Below are 22,688 nucleotides of genomic sequence, written 5' to 3' on the forward strand. Positions count from 1 at the left end.
TTAGCGGTACCCCTCTAGAACCGCCTCCTGTTAGCTCCCCCCCCCCCCCCCCCCCCCCACTTGACAAGCCTCCTATAAGCCGTCTTCCCTAGACTGATTGTCCCTGTAAGCCGTCCCCCCTAGCCCCACCCCCTGTTAGCCGTACCCCCTCTAGCCCCACCCCCTGTTAGCCATACCCCCTCTAGCCCCACCCCCTGTTAGCCATACCCCCTCTAGCCCCACCCCCTTTTAGCCGTACCCCCTCTAGCCTCACCCCCTGTTAGCCGTACCCCCTCTAGCCCCACCCCCTGTTAGCCGTACCCCCTCTAGCCTCACCCCCTGTTAGCCGTACCCCCCCCCTAGACCCGCCCGTGTTATCCATCTTCCTTAGACCCTCCTCTGTTAGGTGTCTTCACTCTTTCCTCCCCTCCCATTGTTAGCGGTCTCCCCCAGACTCTCCCCCCCCCCCCAATTCAAAAGCCAGAGCACATATTAAATAAAGGATTTTTCTATTGATTTTAAAAAGTACCGATATTAATAGATTCGATAATCGTGACGAGAACAAGATAAACAGCCACTGTGACCTCCTGAATAGGAGAAATTGGATGGTTTTATTTTATCAAACTTTTCTCGTTTGGGATGAAAATAAGGACTTTAGATTTTACAGTGATTTTTCAAGTTAATTATTGTAAATAAGTGCTCTTTACAGATCATATTCTTAGAAGATACTGAATGATACTAATATCATGACGATGGCCTTGCTGGTTACTGATTGTTTTGAATAAAGGTCGTAAAATAAATTCGTGTCTCTCGAATCAAACCTTCGTTGAAATTTAGGCCCCAATATGCACGATGCCCATCCAATTTTCACCGTTAAAAAATGTACCAGAAGCGGTGTTTTACACGGAACCGTGCGTATTTTTCACACTGTGCACACGGGTCTCTTACAGCTGGCTATGTCTTTTTGTTCAGCTATGGGAGTTCTCATGTTAACGAAGCGCGTACCCATACGACATTTTAAGCGGCAGAAAATTTCGATGGGTACCGTGTAAAAAGGCCTAAACAAACCTATGTTCTTTTTTACTTACATCGCGACGTGGCTATGCGCTCTACGAAGGCTAGCGTTTTCAGGCAGACATCAAGCCTGCAACAAGACAAAGTTTTATAGTTTGACTGATACCGTCATGTGTTCTGACATGCATTAAAGCATTTCTTTTTGTTGCTGAAGTTCATGTCTATCGGAAAGTACATTTCCCACACCCTTCTTAATGTAGCCACGGTAGTTCGCATCCTACAATAATATCGCATCATACGTTTTTGAAGTAAGAAAACCTGGGTTTACTGCAATTATAATTTTTCAGAACGAATACCCTAGCCCCCTCCGCAGACAACGCTTTTGTCCAGGAAGAAGCAGATAGAAAAACAGGCGCTCGGGGTTCCTGTGGCGATATGTCGAGATGAACCACTGAGAACGAGTAACGAAGTCCCCTCCTCCGAATTTGTTGACCACAGGAAACCCGCGAGGTTATTAGATTCACTCTCGGTTTCTAACTCGTCTCCTCCCCACCCCTCCCCTCCCGCTCACGCCAAACACACAGACAAGTACCTGATAAAATAATTTTTTTATTCAAATATTATGAAAAGGGTATAGAATTTCTAAATATATTGATGATGCTAAATCTATTTCACCGAGAGAGGGAAACTAAATAAATAATTTTGATAATAATTTCCTTGATTGCAACATATATACTGGGCTATAAAATATTAAAATGATGCATTGAAAATAACTATATTCATTATTGTATGAAAACAAACCGACTGCTCATATCTAAGCATATCAGCTTTTTGAAAGCGTCAAATATGCGATTTGATTCTATGCACAAAATTTAAAATTTCAATTGTTAGGCTCACATTTTGATACAAGACATGTTGATCACCTTTGGTACAGTAATCATACAAAGAGCCCAAATGTTTCTCTATATTCGCATTCGCATGGAATTACATTTACATTCATTAACAAATTATATTTTGGTCTTATTTTTTTCTCCCATCCTTACAGTCAAATTCGTTAGGGCTCAAATGTTTATCTATATTCGCATTCGCATGGAATTACATTTATTAACTAATTATTTTTTCGTCTTATTTTTTTTCTCCCATCCGTACAGCCAAATTCGTTGTTGCGCGACCTGCCAGAATCCAAAATTCCTTTCTTCGTTTGGGAATAGCGCGTAGTCAGACACAAGCTTTGGGGGCGGTTGTCTGGTTTTGATTGTTTGGTTAGATTGACTACACGCTATTCCCAAACGAGGAAAGGAATTTTGGATTCTGGCAGGTCGCGCAACAACGAATTTGGCTATGAAATAACAAGGTTTTACTTCTTTCTGTTTCATTCGCAAAAGAAAACAATTTTGTCAGAACTTGTGGTGAGTTCAAAATAAGAGCTAAGTATTGGATCACTATATGGCGCGACCAATCATAACTTCGGCATTGAAACGGCATAGACAGCAAACAGGCCTTTTAAAGATGCCATGGTACCATCACGTCGTACTCATTATCGCGGGCTCGTTGCCAAATGTGCTGCTCTGAGCACTCAGTGTTTCCAACCATTTTAAGTAATTAACTGCTAGTCTTTGCTGCGTCTCATCTTGGCGCCCTGGTTTCCCGCGTAAAATCTTTTCGCAATACGCCCTTTCTGTTGTCAGCGATGGCAGCCAATCAGAAATCGCGACGTCACGGAGTAGCACGCTTTCTATTCTTTTCTTCAACATCGCTGACCTGCACATTATCCGCAGGCTCTTGACACAGGGAACCCAACATGACATAAGGTTAGCGGGTAAAGGCTCGACTTTGCCGTTTTCGTAGAGGCTGAGTGCTAAATGTTGCAACTGGTCAGTGGGCATTGTGCTGAACCACAGTCTCCAATGCTGGAACAAGAATCGCCTGAAATGTGTACAAAACTACAGTCACAGAATTACTTCATTCAAGTGATATCAAAAGAGAAGTAAAACGCTGGGTGTGCACCAGTGCACCACCGGCCACACCGCACGAGGAGGACAGGTAACATGAGATGTCATCCAGTGGCTTTCGACAACGGAGTTGTGTGGAGCTTGATTAACATCTTTAATATATATTTAATTAATTTCAAATCCTTTTGAAAAATGTATGAAATTATACTGAAATCTATGTAAAAAATAACTATACATTTGATATGGCCACATAAAAATTTCGTTTCTGGTCGCCGCCCATGTCCTGAATTTGTGTCGCATGCAACATTTGAGTTCTTGGCGAAAGATATACATCCAGTCATGCCATATACATCGAAAGTTGCAGTTTCACTGCACTAAAATGTGTCGCAATAGTGCATATGGTTGGGTGAATCCCTTTCATCCACGCCAGAAGCCTAAATTTGAGATAAGAAAGAAAAAAAATAGAATAAAAACAAATAAAAAAAACGCCCGCATGTTCCCGAGGAATAACTTGGATCAGAAACGAAAGATTTTTCCGTGGCCTTTATGCAGGGTGAAACTTGTAAATCAAATATAAAAAGGTAAAAAAAAGAAGGGAAATTAAAATCACTAATCACAAATAACAAACCTGTGGTACCAGACTGATTCATGTCCAGGAAGGGATTCCAGCAATGAATTGACCAACTCCAGCTCGGCCAGGAAAAGAAATGCTAATTCACAAACAGACCTACAACAAAATCGTTGATACTGTAAGTATTAGGACATTCTACACGCGAGAGCCACAAACACACCAAAAAGGGAAAATTATATTAGATTCTAAGACATTGGGAATTGGGGAGAACAAGAGGAAAGGAATTTTTGTGTTGAACTATCCTTGCATGGTTAACGAATCAGCAATATGGCGATCTGGGATGCTTACACAAGCTGTTTGAGCTTGGTGATAAGAGCTTGTCTGTAGTGGAAGCCACAGTGGTCGGAAATATGCATTTGTACCCACTGCTCCATGCCTTGCAACTCACATAGTAATTTCTAAATGTGAAAGAAAGATTATTACAAAATATGACAGAATGATAATATGACTACAACAATTATTAAAGTTTTAGTATCAAGTATAGTATTTGATACAGTATACTGACCAAATTGTTATATGGAGATTCGGTATTTTAACAATGATTACAAAGTATATGTCATCCATCCCATGAGTCAGGATGGGGTAATAAAAATGGTGACGATAATAAAGAAGCAGAAAATGAAGATAGAAAGAAAATAACAAAAAATTGAATAAAAAGAAGAATGAAGTAACATAGCCGCAGCAGGCCACATAAGATTGGGTGAAAACATTGGGTGGGGGGGGGGGGGTGGGGTGGGGGCCCCAATACAGAAACATTAAGAAAATAGTGGGGGGTGGGGGGCACAATACAGAAACAGTAAGAAAATATTGGGGGTGGGGGGCACAATACAGAAACAGTAAGAAAATATTGGGGGTGGGGGGCACAATACAGAAACAGTAAGAAAATATTGGGGGTGGGGGGCACAATACAGAAACAGTAAGAAAATATTGGGGGTGGGGGCACAATACAGAAACAGTAAGAAAATATTGGGGGTGGTGGGGGGCACAATACAGAAACAGTAAGAAAATATTGGGGGTGGGGGGCACAATACAGAAACAGTAAGAAAATATTGGGGGTGGTGGGCACAATACAGAAACAGTAAGAAAATATTGGGGGGGCACAATACAGAAACAGTAAGAAAATATTGGGGGTGGGGGGCACAATACAGAAACAGTAAGAAAATATTGGGGGTGGGGGGCACAATACAGAAACAGTAAGAAAATATTGGGGGTGGGGGGCACAATACAGAAACAGTAAGAAAATATTGGGGGTGGGGGGCACAATACAGAAACAGTAAGAAAATATTGGGGATGGGGGGCACAATACAGAAACAGTAAGAAAATATTGGGGGGGCACAATACAGAAACAGTAAGAAAATATTGGGGGTGGGGGGCACAATACAGAAACAGTAAGAAAATATTGGGGGTGGGGGGTACAATACAGAAACAGTACGAAAATATTGGGGGTGGGGGGCACAATACAGAAACAGTAAGAAAAAAATGGGGGTGGGGGGTACAATACAGAAACAGTAAGAAAATATTGGGGGTGGGGGGCACAATACAGAAACAGTAAGAAAATATTGGGGGTGGGGGGCACAATACAGAAACATTAGGAAAATATTGGGGGTGGGGGGCACAATACAGAAACAGTAAGAAAACATTGGGGGTGGGGGGCACAATACAGAAACAGTAAGAAAATATTGGGGGTGGGGGGCACAATACAGAAACAGTAAGAAAATATTGGGGGGGTGGGGGGAACAATACAGAAACAGTAAGAAAATATTGGGGGGGTGGGGGGCACAATACAGAAACAGTAAGAAAATATTGGGGGGGCACAATACAGAAACAGTAAGAAAATATTGGGGGGGGGGGCACAATACAGAAACAGTAAGAAAATATTGGGGGTGGGGGGCACAATACAGAAACAGTAAGAAAATATTGGGGGGTGGGGGCCCCAATACAGAAACATTAAGAAAATAGTGGGGGGTGGGGGGCACAATACAGAAACAGTAAGAAAATATTGGGGGTGGGGGGCACAATACAGAAACAGTAAGAAAATATTGGGGGTGGGGGGGCACAATACAGAAACAGTAAGAAAATATTGGGGGTGGGGGGCACAATACAGAAACAGTAAGAAAATATTGGGGGTGGGGGGCACAATACAGAAACAGTAAGAAAATATTGGGGGTGGGGGCACAATACAGAAACAGTAAGAAAATATTGGGGGTGGTGGGGGGCACAATACAGAAACAGTAAGAAAATATTGGGGGTGGGGGGCACAATACAGAAACAGTAAGAAAATATTGGGGGTGGTGGGCACAATACAGAAACAGTAAGAAAATATTGGGGGGGCACAATACAGAAACAGTAAGAAAATATTGGGGGTGGGGGGCACAATACAGAAACAGTAAGAAAATATTGGGGGTGGGGGGCACAATACAGAAACAGTAAGAAAATATTGGGGGTGGGGGGCACAATACAGAAACAGTAAGAAAATATTGGGGGTGGGGGGCACAATACAGAAACAGTAAGAAAATATTGGGGGTGGGGGGCACAATACAGAAACAGTAAGAAAATATTGGGGATGGGGGGCACAATACAGAAACAGTAAGAAAATATTGGGGGGGCACAATACAGAAACAGTAAGAAAATATTGGGGGTGGGGGGCACAATACAGAAACAGTAAGAAAATATTGGGGGTGGGGGGTACAATACAGAAACAGTACAAAAATATTGGGGGTGGGGGGCACAATACAGAAACAGTAAGAAAAAAATGGGGGTGGGGGGTACAATACAGAAACAGTAAGAAAATATTGGGGGTGGGGGGCACAATACAGAAACAGTAAGAAAATATTGGGGGTGGGGGGCACAATACAGAAACATTAGGAAAATATTGGGGGTGGGGGGCACAATACAGAAACAGTAAGAAAACATTGGGGGTGGGGGGCACAATACAGAAACAGTAAGAAAATATTGGGGGTGGGGGGCACAATACAGAAACAGTAAGAAAATATTGGGGGGGTGGGGGGAACAATACAGAAACAGTAAGAAAATATTGGGGGGGTGGGGGGCACAATACAGAAACAGTAAGAAAATATTGGGGGGGCACAATACAGAAACAGTAAGAAAATATTGGGGGGGGGGCACAATACAGAAACAGTAAGAAAATATTGGGGGTGGGGGGCACAATACAGAAACAGTAAGAAAATATTGGGGGGTGGGGGGCACAATACAGAAACATTAAGAAAATATTGGGGGTGGGGGCACAATACAGAAACAGTAAGAAAATATTGGGGGGTGGGGGGCACAATACAGAAACATTAAGAAAATATTGGGGGTGGGGGGCACAATACAGAAACAGTAAGAAAATATTGGAGGGGTGGGGGGACAATACAGAAACAGTAAGAAAATATTGGGGGTGGGGGGCACAATACAGAAACAGTAAGAAAATATTGGGGTTGGGGGCACAATACAGAAACATTAAGAAAATATTGGGGGGGCACAATACAGAAACAGTAAGAAAATATTGGGGGGGGGCACAATACAGAAACAGTAAGAAAATATTGGGGGTGGGGGGCACAATACAGAAACAGTAAGAAAATATTGGGGGTGGGGGGCACAATACAGAAACAGTAAGAAAATATTGGGGGGGGGGGGCACAATACAGAAACATTAAGAAAATATTGGGGGTGGGGGGCACAATACAGAAACAGTAAGAAAATATTGGGGGTGGGGGGCACAATACAGAAACAGTAAGAAAATATTGGGGGGGCACAATACAGAAACAGTAAGAAAATATTGGGGGTGGGGGGCACAATACAGAAACAGTAAGAAAATATTGGGGGTGGGGGGCACAATACAGAAACAGTAAGAAAATATTGGGGGTGGGGGGCACAATACAGAAACAGTAAGAAAATATTGGGGGTGGGGGGCACAATACAGAAACAGTAAGAAAATATTGGGGATGGGGGGCACAATACAGAAACAGTAAGAAAATATTGGGGGTGGGGGGCACAATACAGAAACAGTAAGAAAATATTGGGGGTGGGGGGCACAATACAGAAACAGTAAGAAAATATTGGGGATGGGGGGCACAATACAGAAACAGTAAGAAAATATTGGGGGGGGGGCACAATACAGAAACAGTAAGAAAATATTGGGGGTGGGGGGCACAATACAGAAACAGTAAGAAAATATTGGGTGGGGGGGCACAATACAGAAACAGTAAGAAAATATTGGGGGTGGGGGGCACAATACAGAAACAGTAAGAAAATATTGGGGGTGGGGGCAACCATGCCCCTACTGGTCATTTCCTTATAATTTTTGAAATTTCTGGGGGGCACGTGCCCCCAATGCCCCACCCCCTGCTACAGCCCTGAGTGATGATGAGGATAAAAAAGATAGTGATGAAAACAATATGAAAGTGGGAATGATGATTATGATGATAGATTCATAGCTGATGGTGATAATAACAATACAAAAGTGAAAATGCTGATGATGACGGGGTTACTGAATAAATGTTATAGTTATGTATGAGGAGCCACTGGTTGTACTTTACTCCTAAGAGAATTAGGAAGCTAAAATGACACTACATATTACTAGAATTTCTACTGGAACAATCATCTTACCTTTTTAGAATCAATGAATCTATCAGCCACCCAGCCTCGATGACTCCACGCCACGTAGTTATCTGGATATCTTTCTGCAGCCTGCTGGCTTACAATAATTTCCTCCCTGAGCCACTCCTGGCAAAACGTTGATTTTCCTTTCTGTTTAGTGAAGTAGTTTATCAACCATTTCCTAGAAAAAAAGACAAAACTGTCAATAAAATCAAAATTGATCAAAGAACTCACAACAGTTATTTCACCACCGAAGTTGCAGGGGTAGATCCAGGAGTCCTAGAAAGGGGGTAAATCAAGGGTTTCAAAAAGGGGGGATTTATTGTTTCTCTATGGATTTCTTGTTAGAAAATAGTGGTGCTTGGGCCTGCTCGGACCACCCCAATCCACCATCCCTGAGTTGCACATTGCTTGACTCACCTATGTGCAAACGCTTCCGCACTTCTTGGGTGCTTAGTAAGAACTAGTGTAGATATGTGTAGGTCACAATCAACACTTAGCAATCCACTGCTTACAAGTTCTTTTCTGTGAGTAACAAAGCAATCAGAGGAGACAACACATATGCCTACAAACTAGTAGTTATCACGAAATCAACTATTTAGTTTTTAAATCAGAACACATTCTTGCCTTTTAAAATAATTATGTATAAATAATATATTTTTATATAAAAAAATATGCTCAAGGACAAAATATAGAAAAAAAATAGACTGATCTTAGCCCCACAAAGCTTTGTGAAGCAAAAAAAATGTGTAAACCTGAGGCTTCAAGAAAAAAAATTCAAGCACACAAAAAAACACCTGCCCCTCCCATTTCTTTTCTATGAGGATAAGGTAAAGCTTACCTTATATAGACCCTTCATTACTATAAATAAACTCAACTTTTACCTGATATTCCATGCTGAGTAACACTCTGCACTTAGTAATACCACTGCTCTTGACAGTTGGTCCAACTCAGTAGCTGATAACAGAAGGATAAAAACAATCAGACACACTAGCAACATGCTAGCAACACATCAATAATACACTAGCAACAAATAAGCAACACAGTAACAACACACTAGCCCTATCACCAAATCAGCTTTGCCCTGTTATTTTCATTAGGCTGGCAGGTTTCATCTAGCATGTTGGGGACTGTTCATTCACCATAGGGTTAGTAGCTAAGATTGGGCAACATGACTTGACTGGGTTTGTTAAGAACAAAGAAAGCATGTCACAGCCAAATTAAAGGGGATTTTATGTTTTTTTTTTCAGAATTTAGTATAACAAACTCTGATCTGCCTGCCCTTGCAATACCAAATATCTACAGTATTCAATGTTTTATAGGGTTTTAGAGGGTGTTTGCTTAATTGAAATCCATTTCTCAGTAATCAGAGGTGTCATGAAAATACACATAATTTGTCAGACACGATCTTAACATACCTGTTAAATTCTCTGTGCTTTGATTCTTGACCCTACAGTGTCTGTGCTTCCTCAGAAGTCTATGGTAGGCATACATGTACATGGGCCTGATACACCAGCTTCGAATCCCAAGCTTGTGCCCAATAACTACCATGGCATCCTTTGATTGTTCTTCCTTGCATTTTGGGCAAAATATAAAATCTACTTCGTCTCTGTAAAAAAAGCAAACGGTAGCATTAAATCAGTTATACATGGCTGAAAAGTTATTGATAAGTAAGATATTGGAAGAAAAAACAAACACGTCATCAAAATGTTATGAAATCGATGTCATAATAAGATAGGAAACGAACACAGGAAAAAGTGTCCCTTCTGGCTAAGAAACATTCTAAAATAAAGGGGAAATATAATACGTGTACCTATAATTGATACTTATGCAGTTTCTTAGTAAATAAAGTTTGGAGTTTTGAGAGACTTCCAATGAGAAATTAATCACAGAAACAAGCACCTTGATACGATTCGTCATAAAAAATTAAAACCAAGAAACACTGTGAGTTATAGAGGAAAAACTAAGCTACGTTCAGGGCTCTTGGCAATGCAGCAAGTAGATATCGACTAAAGTATAATGTATATTTACTTACATGGCGGGATCTTGGATAAATGCAGTGTTCAAAATGTTAAAATACATTTCACCGTTCATGCTTTCATCGTCCGCCATTTTGTATACAACTTAGTAACCAGGCTGGAACACAGTAACCAGGTCTCCTCGTAAACAAGATGGCGGGCAGTTTTCGAGGCTCGGGGAGTTTTCCTCCAAATAGACCCCCAGATAGAAACACTTTCAACTCAAATCCCCAGTTTAGACCGCATTATTATCAAGAAGCCAGCGAAGAAAGGAATTTTCAAGGCAACTATTTGGCAAGACCCCCAAATAGCACAAGATATGGTAGTTCGCAAGATGCTCGTTGTCAGGCTGACAAGATGGGATATGGAAACGAAACACAGACCAATAATTACCAAGACTCCCTTTCCAGTGAAAACTGTGTCATTCGTTCGCAAAACTCAAGACCATCAAATTTAAGCATTCCCCAACCAAGGCAAAACCATCATGACTTCACAAGTTCACCGGACCACTTTGGACCTTACATGCGAAACGACCAAGAATTTGATGGAAGAACGCATTCATTCCACGACGGGCAATGCAATAGACCTCTTCAGGGTATTCCTCAAATAAGAAACAGCCCATTCAACTCACCTTTCCAGGGGGGACCACTTCGAATGATGCTTCCCCCTGGAATGCCTCCCCTGTTACTGGGACCTCAAGAATTTTCTCCAAATATCCCTCCTCCACGATTTGGATTTACAGGGCCACCTCCTGGCCCGACACCCCTCTCAGCAAGCCAAATGCCTCCAGGACAGACCCCCATGATTCCAGGTCAGACATCTGTGCCTCTAGGACAGGCCCCCATGCCTCTAGAACAGGTCCCCATGCTTCCAGGACAGGCCCCGCTTTCAGTGCCATCATCAACAGGAACAACTTCAGATCTAGAGGAGGGGGAGATCTTGAAAAATGAAGACAGAAAATGGGTTGAAGAGTTTTTAAAAGGAATAGCACCAACATCAAATACAGATCAACATGCTACAGAAACAAAGGTAATGTATCTACAATAATCCATTAATAGCTTTAGTATTTATTACAGTTTAGAGGTTGGCTGCTAAATCTTGGGTTACATATAGTACAGTGTGCCCATTGAAAGAAAAAATAACTACAGTACTCAGGTGGAGGTAAATCCCTTGCATTTTCACGTCTACAAAAAGATTTCTTTCACTCTGTTTATTATAAGCTTTTGAGTTAAACAAAGTATCTTCGTCTAATTTCCGAGATGTGCCAATTTTTGTGTTTGCGAGTTTTACGATAACAAAGAAACGTGCCAAATGACATGTCTTGTCACTGTATACATAGTCTCGCCCGCTAGTCAGGCACTACATGTAGTTTTAAACTTTAACAGTCGATAAGTTTGAGCCATACGCAAGCCGAGAGAGCGAGGTGATAATTTATCTTCGCTTGCCTTTGCAAAACAAAGACAGTGTAATGCCGGCGGCAACTAAACTATGATTGTTTTCTCTTGCTTTTCAACTTGCGCATCAAATAGACCCCTCGAAAAAGAATCCCCTATATCCAAGCTTCAATTTGCTAAAAAGAGCATCGCAATCCTTAATGCAGTCGATTAGTTTTGTCGTACGCTCCAACTAAAACATCCTTGTTTTAGGTGGCTTTCGTATGAAAGTGTTTTCAGCATTATCAATAGTTCTCCCTGCATTAAAAATTCGAACGAACAATAGCCAACATTCCTGCATAACAAAGGAAAACTACACGCACCAATCGTGTATTACACTCAGCGTTTTACACGCAAAATCCGTGCATGCACTACACTCAAACTACACGCAAAAAACGTGTGCAACGCTGTAAAGTTTCTTCCAGGCTGTACTGTAGGTGTGAACCTTGCTCTACTCACCAAGTCTGCCCCCCTACCCCTATGCTAGGTGTAACCCTGGCTCTACCCCACAAGTATGTCCTCTTACCCCTATTCTAGGTGTGACCCTGGTTCTACTCACCAAGATGTTTTCTATTTCATTTTAAAAGCTGGTTGAAGCCAGAAATACTCTTCAGAAATGGAACCATCTTCTAAAGCAGCTCAAAGCACAGAGAGACAAGCTAATTGATTGTGTACAAGGCAGTGTATCAGAATGGCAAAAAGAGGTGGAGAGAGCAAACAAACTAAAGGTAATAAAACACATGTGATCAGGCCCATTTTTTATGGTGGATTGGGAAACCTGAAAAAAGTGTAACTATTTACATGGGGAAGGGGAGGGGTGAAAAGTGTGTAGATAATTTTCCCCTATCACTAGACTCTTTTTAATGGAATGAGTTGTTTTATGAGGGATTTTGAAAATTTACAAGTGTTCTTCTAAAACTGTAAGCACATGTCCCGTCCCGATTCATCCATGGACAATTTGCCCTAGCCACATTTTTTCACATAGTTTTTGGCGAGCGAGCTTGTTCACAGCAAATGAGAAAATAATATAATATTTAAAGCAATGGATCCATAAGTTCCTGTATGGCCAACACACTTGGACAATAAGAGGTATATGTATCATGCATGTTCTAGGTTATGCTTCAAGAAACAGAGAGGAGACTTGGCGAGAAGGAAGTGCAAGAACTGACAGAGAAATGGAAAAGGAGAAAACGAAAACAGGTAAAGAAATGAGGTTGTGATTGGTCAATACCTCAAGGACTCAGCCTAGTGAGGACGAGGCAAGCAAGGACACATGGTTATTCGCTTTGTTAAGAATTTGGTCTTATTATAAGTTGTTTATGTACATACCTATATCCTTGGGCCAGAAAAGTAGTTTATTAACATCACCACAAGTAATACCACATCCCTCAAGCTTTGTTCAGATTTTTCTGGTCCTTGGACATGAACGTCAAAACAGTCTTATTTATGAATGAGTAAAGACATTAGATGTTCATCTGTAAGAGGAGGCTACCAGACAATTGCAATTCTTACTTTTTAAAATTGAACTGACAGGAATGGCTGAAAAGAAGAAAGATAAAGAGAACTCTTGAAAAGCAAGCTGCAGAAAAACGAAGGCTACAACTTCACCAGCAGATAGATGAATGGAGAGAAAAGGAAATTGCCAAAGACCAGGCAAAAATCAAGGTCTGAATAATGCACTCTGGCCGAGTGTTAAACTTGATATTTTGCACTTGATTAGATTTAACAAGAAAGCTCTTTATGAATATGAAATGCTTATCATTCCATCTTGTATTAGGCAGGCTTCAAATCAAATCAACCATCAATTACTAGTATATGTTGCCTTTTTTTTTTTTTGAATGGTACATATTTCACTTGTTTGTGTGAATGGGAGAAAGCCTGCTGATAGTAGCCACATGTTTGTGAGCAGCACTGAAACTCCACAGTACTTTATCCATAGCAAAAAGTGAAAGCAAGATGAAGAAAAAATATGTTGCTTTCTATTGACTTTGAACCATTGGAATTGGATACTATTATTAATATTACTAAAATATTAATGCAGTTTTCAGTAAAAGCTCTTGGATTCAAAGTAAAGTTATTATAAAAACTCAAATAAGGGCAGCTGAGTGACACCAACTAAAATGACTACAGTATGGCTTCTATGGCTAAGGTGCTTAAAAATAGATACATATGCTTCTAGCAAAATATCAAGAGTGTTATTGCTTGAAAATTATGGTGTTAAATTCTGGCTATGTAGGGTAAGGAAGCAATTTGTGTATATCCAAATTCTAAAAAGATGGATGCACGCTATAAAGGGATAACTCCACTAGGGTTTTTTTTATAGATTCTCATGCCAGTCCTCTGTCATTCACAACTTGACTTCTTTTAGTACTGCCATAACTGCAATACACCATGCATTGCCAGCATTGTGCTGATTTGATTTGCCTTGATTTTATCAATACTGAAATTGGTGCCAGGCTGCAAATGTAAAGAGAGAAGCAGGTGGGGTGCTGGGTGATGTCCGCAAGAAAAAGTCTGATGCCAGCAAGGCCCTGGAACTAATCAAAGCCTTGAGGAAACTAAGACAATTCCGAAAACAAGAAGCAGAGCTCAAAGGTATGTAGCAGGCTCCTCTTCTCACAAATACTGCACATTGTGTAGCACTAAGTCAAACATGCTCTCCTTCTCACAAATACTGCACATTGTGTAGCACTAAGTCAAACATGCTCCTCTTCTCACAAATACTGCACATTGTGTAGCACTAAGTCAAACATGCTCCCCTTCTCACAAATAATGCATTGTGTAGCACGAAGTCAAACATGCTCCCCTTCTCACAAATACTGCATTGTGTAGCACTAAGTCAAACATGCTCCTCTTCTCACAAATACTGCATTGTGTAGCACTAAGTCAAACATGCTCCTCTTCTCACAAATACTGTATTGTCTAGCACTAAGTCAAACATGCTCCCCTTCTCACAAATACTGCATTGTGTAGCACCAAGTCAAACATGCTCCTCTTCTCACAAATACTGCACATTGTGTAGCACTAAGTCAAACATGCTCCCCTTCTCACAAATACTGCATTGTGTAGCACTAAGTCAAACATGCTCCCCTTCTCACAAATAATGCACATTGTGTAGCACTAAGTCAAACATGCTCCTCTTCTCACAAATACTGCACATTGTGTAGCACTAAGTCAAACATGCTCCCCTTCTCACAAATACTGCATTGTGTAGCACCAAGTCAAACATGCTCATCTTCTCACAAATACTGCACATTGTGTAGCACTAAGTCAAACATGCTCCCCTTCTCAAAAATACTGCACATTGTGTAGCACTAAGTCAAACATGCTCCCCTTCTCACAAATAATGCATTGTGTAGCACTAAGTCAAACATGCTCCCCTTCTCACAAATACTGCATTGTGTAGCACTAAGTCAAACATGCTCCTCTTCTCACAAATAATGCATTGTGTAGCACTAAGTCAAACATGCTCCCTTTCTCACAAATACTGCACATTGTGTAGCACTAAGTCAAACATGCTCCTCTTCTCACAAATACTGCATTGTGTAGCACTAAGTCAAACATGCTCATCTTCTCACAAATACTGCATTGTGTAGCACTAAGTCAAACATGCTCCTCTTCTCACAAATACTGCATTGTGTAGCACTAAGTCAAACATGCTCCCCTTCTCAAAAATAATGCACATTGTGTAGCACTAAGTCAAACATGCTCATCTTCTCACAAATACTGTATTGTGTAGCACTAAGTCAAACATGCTCCTCTTCTCACAAATACTGCACATTGTGTAGCACTAAGTCAAACATGCACCTCTTCTCACAAATACTGCATTGTGTAGCACTAAGTCAAACATGCTCATCTTCTCACAAATACTGTATTGTGTAGCACTAAGTCAAACATGCTCCTCTTCTCACAAATACTGCACATTGTGTAGCACTAAGTCAAACATGCTCCTCTTCTCACAAATACTGCATTGTGTAGCACTAAGTCAAACATGCTCCCCTTCTCACAAATACTGCATTGTGTAGTACTAAGTCAAACATGCTCATCTTCTCACAAATAATGCATTGTGTAGCACTAAGTCAAACATGCTCCCCTTCTCACAAATACTGCACATTGTGTAGCACTAAGTCAAACATGCTTCTCTTCTCAAAAATACTGCACATTGTGTAGCACTAAGTCAAACATGCTCCCCTTCTCACAAATACTGCACATTGTGTAGCACTAAGTCAAACATGCTCCTCTTCTCAAAAATACTGCACATTGTGTAGCACTAAGTCAAACATGCTCCCCTTCTCACAAATACTGTATTGTGTAGCACTAAGTCAAACATGCTCATCTTCTCACAAATACTGCATTGTGTAGCACTAAGTCAAACATGCTCATCTTCTCACAAATACTGTATTGTGTAGCACTAAGTCAAACATGCTCCTCTTCTCACAAATACTGCACATTGTGTAGCACTAAGTCAAACATGCTCCCCTTCTCACAAATACTGTATTGTGTAGCACTAAGTCAAACATGCTCATCTTCTCACAAATACTGCATTGTGTAGCACTAAGTCAAACATGCTCATCTTCTCACAAATACTGCACATTGTGTAGCACTAAGTCAAACATGCTCCCCTTCTCACAAATACTGCACATTGTGTAGCACTAAGTCAAACATGCTCATCTTCTCACAAATACTGCACATTGTCTAGCACTAAGTCAAACATGCTCCCCTTCTCACAAATAATGCATTGTGTAGCACTAAGTCAAACATGCTCCTCTTCTCAAAAATACTGCACATTGTGTAGCACTAAGTCAAACATGCTCCTCTTCTCACAAATAATGCACATTGTGTAGCACTAAGTCAAACATGCTCCCCTTCTCACAAATACTGCATTGTGTAGCACTAAGTCAAACATGCTCCTCTTCTCACAAATACTGCACATTGTGTAGCACTAAGTCAAACATGCTCCTCTTCTCACAAATAATGCACATTGTGTAGCACTAAGTCAAACATGCTCCCCTTCTCACAAATACTGCATTGTGTAGCACTAAGTCAAACATGCTCCTCTTCTCAAAAATACTGCACATTGTGTAGCACTAAGTCAAACATGCTCCCCTTCTCACAAATACTGCACATTGTTTAGCACTAAGTCAAACATGCTCATCTTCTCACAAATACTGCACATTGTCTAGCACTAAGTCAAACATGCTCCCCTTCTCACAAATAATGCATTGTGTAGCACTAAGTCAAACATGCTCCTCTTCTCAAAAATACTGCACATTGTGTAGCACTAAGTCAAACATGCTCATCTTCTCACAAATACTGTACATTGTGTAGCACTAAGTCAAACATGCTCCCCTTCTCACAAATACTGCACATTGTGTAGCACTAAGTCAAACATGCTCCCCTTCTCACAAATACTGCATTGTGTAGCACTAAGTCAAACATGCTCCTCTTCTCAAAAATACTGCACATTGTGTAGCACTAAGTCAAACATGCTCCCCTTCTCACAAATACTGCACATTGTGTAGCACTAAGTCAAACATGCTCATCTTCTCACAAATACTGCACATTGTCTAGCACTAAGTCAAACATGCTCCCCTTCTCACAAATAATGCATTGTGTAGCACTAAGTCAAACATGCTCCCCTTCTCACAAATACTGCACATTGTGTAGCACTAAGTCAAACATGCTCCTCTTCTCACAAATAATGCATTGTGTAGCACTAAGTCAAACATGCTCCCCTTCTCACAAATACTGTACATTGTGTAGCACTAAGTCAAACATGCTCCTCTTCTCACAAATACTGCACATTGTGTAGCACTAAGTCAAACATGCTCCTCTTCTCACAAATACTGCATTGTGTAGCACTAAGTCAAACATGCTCATCTTCTCACAAATACTGTATTGTGTAGCACTAAGTCAAACATGCTCCTCTTCTCACAAATACTGCACATTGTGTAGCACTAAGTCAAACATGCTCCTCTTCTCACAAATACTGCATTGTGTAGAACTAAGTCAAACATGCTTCCCTTCTCACAAATACTGCATTGTGTAGTACTAAGTCAAACATGCTCATCTTCTCACAAATAATGCATTGTGTAGCACTAAGTCAAACATGCTCCCCTTCTCACAAATACTGCACATTGTGTAGCACTAAGTCAAACATGCTCCCCTTCTCACAAATAATGCATTGTGTAGCACTAAGTCAAACATGCTCATCTTTTCACAAATACTGTACATTGTGTAGCACTAAGTCAAACATGCTCCCCTTCTCACAAATACTGTATTGTGTAGCACTAAGTCAAACATGCTCATCTTCTCACAAATACTGCACATTGTGTAGTACTAAGTCAAACATGCTCCTCTTCTCACAAATACTGTATTGTGTAGCACTAAGTCAAACATGCTCCCCTTCTCACAAATACTTCACATTGTGTAGCACTAAGTCAAACATGCTCATCTTCTCACAAATACTGCACATTGTGTAGCACTAAGTCAAACATGCTCCTCTTCTCACAAATAATGCACATTGTGTAGCACTAAGTCAAACATGCTCCTCTTCTCACAAATAATGCACATTGTGTAGCACTAAGTCAAACATGCTCCCCTTCTCACAAATACTGCACATTGTGTAGCACTAAGTCAAACATGCTCCTCTTCTCACAAATAATGCACATTGTGTAGCACTAAGTCAAACATGCTCCTCTTCTCACAAATAATGCACATTGTGTAGCACTAAGTCAAACATGCTCCCCTTCTCACAAATACTGCATTGTGTAGCACTAAGTCAAACATGCTCCCCTTCTCACAAATACTGCACATTGTGTAGCACTAAGTCAAACATGCTCATCTTCTCACAAATACTGCACATTGTCTAGCACTAAGTCAAACATGCTCCCCTTCTCACAAATAATGCATTGTGTAGCACTAAGTCAAACATGCTCATCTTCTCACAAATAATGCACATTGTGTAGCACTAAGTCAAACATGCTCCTCTTCTCACAAATAATGCACATTGTGTAGCACTAAGTCAAACATGCTCCTCTTCTCACAAATAATGCACATTGTGTAGCACTAAGTCAAACATGCTCCCCTTCTCACAAATACTGCACATTGTGTAGCACTAAGTCAAACATGCTCCTCTTCTCACAAATAATGCACATTGTGTAGCACTAAGTCAAACATGCTCCTCTTCTCACAAATAATGCACATTGTGTAGCACTAAGTCAAACATGCTCCCCTTCTCACAAATACTGCATTGTGTAGCACTAAGTCAAACATGCTCCCCTTCTCACAAATACTGCACATTGTGTAGCACTAAGTCAAACATGCTCATCTTCTCACAAATACTGCACATTGTCTAGCACTAAGTCAAACATGCTCCCCTTCTCACAAATAATGCATTGTGTAGCACTAAGTCAAACATGCTCCTCTTCTCAAAAATACTGCACATTGTGTAGCACTAAGTCAAACATGCTCCTCTTCTCACAAATAATGCACATTGTGTAGCACTAAGTCAAACATGCTCCCCTTCTCACAAATACTGCATTGTGTAGCACTAAGTCAAACATGCTCCTCTTCTCACAAATACTGCACATTGTGTAGCACTAAGTCAAACATGCTCCTCTTCTCACAAATAATGCACATTGTGTAGCACTAAGTCAAACATGCTCCCCTTCTCACAAATACTGCATTGTGTAGCACTAAGTCAAACATGCTCCCCTTCTCACAAATACTGCACATTGTGTAGCACTAAGTCAAACATGCTCCCCTTCTCACAAATACTGCATTGTGTAGCACTAAGTCAAACATGCTCCTCTTCTCACAAATACTGCACATTGTGTAGCACTAAGTCAAACATGCTCCCCTTCTCACAAATACTGCACATTGTGTAGCACTAAGTCAAACATGCTCCCCTTCTCACAAATACTGCACATTGTGTAGCACTAAGTCAAACATGCTCCTCTTCTCACAAATACTGTATTGTGTAGCACTAAGTCAAACATGCTCCTCTTCTCACAAATACTGTATTGTGTAGCACTAAGTCAAACATGCTCCCCTTCTCACAAATACTGTATTGTGTAGCACTAAGTCAAACATGCTCCTCTTCTCACAAATACTGCATTGTGTAGCACTAAGTCAAACATGCTCCCCTTCTCACAAATACTGCATTGTGTAGCACTAAGTCAAACATGCTCCCCTTCTCACAAATAATGCACATTGTGTAGCACTAAGTCAAACATGCTCCCCTTCTCACAAATACTGCACATTGTGTAGCACTAAATCAAACATGCTCCTCTTCTCACAAATAATGCACATTGTGTAGCACTAAGTCAAACATGCTCCCCTTCTCACAAATACTGTATTGTGTAGCACTAAGTCAAACATGCTCATCTTCTCACAAATACTGCACATTGTGTAGTACTAAGTCAAACATGCTCCTCTTCTCACAAATACTGTATTGTGTAGCACTAAGTCAAACATGCTCCCCTTCTCACAAATACTGCATTGTGTAGCACTAAGTCAAACATGCTCCCCTTCTCACAAATACTGCACATTGTGTAGCACTAAGTCAAACATGCTCCTCTTCTCAAAAATACTGCACATTGTGTAGCACTAAGTCAAACATGCTCCCCTTCTCACAAATACTGCACATTGTGTAGCACTAAGTCAAACATGCTCCCCTTCTCACAAATAATGCATTGTGTATCACTAAGTCAAACATGCTCATCTTCTCACAAATACTGCATTGTGTAGCACTAAGTCAAACATGCTCATCTTCTCACAAATACTGCATTGTGTAGCACTAAGTCAAACATGCTCATCTTCTCACAAATACTGCATTGTGTAGCACTAAGTCAAACATGCTCCCCTTCTCACAAATACTGCATTGTGTAGTACTAAGTCAAACATGCTCCTCTTCTCACAAATACTGTATTGTGTAGCACTAAGTCAAACATGCTCCCCTTCTCACAAATACTGCATTGTGTAGCACTAAGTCAAACATGCTCCCCTTCTCACAAATACTGCATTGTGTAGCACCAAGTCAAACATGCTCCTCTTCTCACAAATAATGCACATTGTGTAGCACTAAGTCAAACATGCTCCCCTTCTCACAAATACTGTATTGTGTAGCACTAAGTCAAACATGCTCCCCTTCTCACAAATACTGCATTGTGTAGCACCAAGTCAAACATGCTCCCCTTCTCACAAATACTGCATTGTGTAGCACTAAGTCAAACATGCTCCCCTTCTCACAAATAATGCACATTGTGTAGCACTAAGTCAAACATGCTCCCCTTCTCACAAATACTGCACATTGTGTAGCACTAAGTCAAACATGCTCCTCTTCTCACAAATAATGCACATTGTGTAGCACTAAGTCAAACATGCTCCTCTTCTCACAAATACTGCACATTGTGTAGCACTAAGTCAAACATGCTCCTCTTCTCACAAATACTGCATTGTGTAGCACTAAGTCAAACATGCTCCCCTTCTCAAAAATACTGCACATTGTGTAGCACTAAGTCAAACATGCTCCTCTTCTCACAAATAATGCACATTGTGTAGCACTAAGTCAAACATGCTCCCCTTCTCACAAATACTGCACATTGTGTAGCACTAAGTCAAACATGCTCATCTTCTCACAAATACTGCACATTGTCTAGCACTAAGTCAAACATGCTCCCCTTCTCACAAATAATGCATTGTGTAGCACTAAGTCAAACATGCTCCTCTTCTCACAAATACTGTATTGTCTAGCACTAAGTCAAACATGCTCCCCTTCTCACAAATACTGCACATTGTGTAGCACTAAGTCAAACATGCTCCCCTTCTCACAAATACTGCATTGTGTAGCACTAAGTCAAACATGCTCCCCTTCTCACAAATAATGCATTGTGTAGCACTAAGTCAAACATGCTCCTCTTCTCACAAATACTGCACATTGTGTAGCACTAAGTCAAACATGCTCCCCTTCTCACAAATACTGCACATTGTCTAGCACTAAGTCAAACATGCTCGCCTTCTCACAAATACTGTATTGTCTAGCACTAAGTCAAACATGCTCCCCTTCTCACAAATACTGTATTGTGTAGCACTAAGTCAAACATGCTCCCCTTCTCACAAATACTGTATTGTGTAGCACTAAGTCAAACATGCTCCTCTTCTCACAAATACTGCATTGTGTAGCACTAAGTCAAACATGCTCCTCTTCTCACAAATACTGCATTGTGTAGCACTAAGTCAAACATGCTCATCTTCTCACAAATACTGCACATTGTGTAGCACTAAGTCAAACATGCTCCCCTTCTCACAAATACTGCATTGTGTAGCACCAAGTCAAACATGCTCCTCTTCTCACAAATAATGCACATTGTGTAGCACTAAGTCAAACATGCTCCCCTTCTCACAAATACTGTATTGTGTAGCACTAAGTCAAACATGCTCCCCTTCTCACAAATACTGCATTGTGTAGCACCAAGTCAAACATGCTCCCCTTCTCACAAATACTGCATTGTGTAGCACTAAGTCAAACATGCTCCCCTTCTCACAAATAATGCACATTGTGTAGCACTAAGTCAAACATGCTCCCCTTCTCACAAATACTGCACATTGTGTAGCACTAAGTCAAACATGCTCCTCTTCTCACAAATAATGCACATTGTGTAGCACTAAGTCAAACATGCTCCTCTTCTCACAAATACTGCACATTGTGTAGCACTAAGTCAAACATGCTCCTCTTCTCACAAATACTGCATTGTGTAGCACTAAGTCAAACATGCTCCCCTTCTCAAAAATACTGCACATTGTGTAGCACTAAGTCAAACATGCTCCTCTTCTCACAAATAATGCACATTGTGTAGCACTAAGTCAAACATGCTCCCCTTCTCACAAATACTGCACATTGTGTAGCACTAAGTCAAACATGCTCATCTTCTCACAAATACTGCACATTGTCTAGCACTAAGTCAAACATGCTCCCCTTCTCACAAATAATGCATTGTGTAGCACTAAGTCAAACATGCTCCTCTTCTCACAAATACTGTATTGTCTAGCACTAAGTCAAA

The 22,688-nt window shown here is 40.8% G+C and overlaps 2 protein-coding genes across 4 annotated transcripts in view; one reads left to right on the plus strand and one right to left on the minus strand.

The window, feature by feature from the left end:
• Nucleotides 1–2,299: 2,299 nt before the first annotated feature.
• LOC5500096 (protein prenyltransferase alpha subunit repeat-containing protein 1) lies at nt 2,300–10,331 on the minus strand. Its single transcript, XM_032368559.2, has 8 exons — nt 10,210–10,331; nt 9,593–9,783; nt 9,059–9,131; nt 8,595–8,699; nt 8,184–8,355; nt 3,865–3,974; nt 3,574–3,672; nt 2,300–2,919 (listed from the first exon to the last, which is right to left on the minus strand). The coding sequence occupies exons 1-8, from the start codon at nt 10,284–10,286 to the stop codon at nt 2,517–2,519; spliced, it is 1,230 nt and encodes a 409-aa protein (XP_032224450.2). The 5' UTR covers nt 10,287–10,331; the 3' UTR covers nt 2,300–2,516.
• Nucleotides 10,311–22,688, plus strand: part of LOC5500097 (programmed cell death protein 7) — a 36,114-nt gene continuing 23,736 nt past the window's right edge. For all 3 annotated transcript variants that reach the window (XM_048727874.1, XM_048727875.1, XM_048727876.1), the window contains exons 1-5: nt 10,311–11,221; nt 12,213–12,353; nt 12,739–12,825; nt 13,159–13,290; nt 14,082–14,220. In XM_048727874.1, coding sequence (XP_048583831.1) covers nt 10,346–11,221; nt 12,213–12,353; nt 12,739–12,825; nt 13,159–13,290; nt 14,082–14,220 — 1,375 coding nt within the window. In that variant the 5' untranslated portion in view covers nt 10,311–10,345. The remainder of the gene's footprint in view (nt 11,222–12,212; nt 12,354–12,738; nt 12,826–13,158; nt 13,291–14,081; nt 14,221–22,688) is intronic.

Source organism: Nematostella vectensis, chromosome 5, assembly GCF_932526225.1.
Source record: "Nematostella vectensis chromosome 5, jaNemVect1.1, whole genome shotgun sequence".
NCBI classification, from domain to species: Eukaryota; Metazoa; Cnidaria; class Anthozoa; order Actiniaria; family Edwardsiidae; genus Nematostella; species Nematostella vectensis.

Excerpts from the sequence above, each read along its gene's own strand:
- LOC5500096 (XM_032368559.2), bottom strand. The coding sequence starts at position 10,286 with ATGGCGGACGATGAAAGCATGAACGGTGAAATGTATTTTAACATTTTG. Across the intron at positions 8,700-9,058 it reads TACTCAGCATGGAATATCAG|AAAAGAACTTGTAAGCAGTG; the intron begins GTAAAAGTTGAG and ends TGTTACTCACAG. Across the intron at positions 3,673-3,864 it reads ACCAAGCTCAAACAGCTTGT|GTCTGTTTGTGAATTAGCAT; the intron begins GTAAGCATCCCA and ends ATTTTGTTGTAG.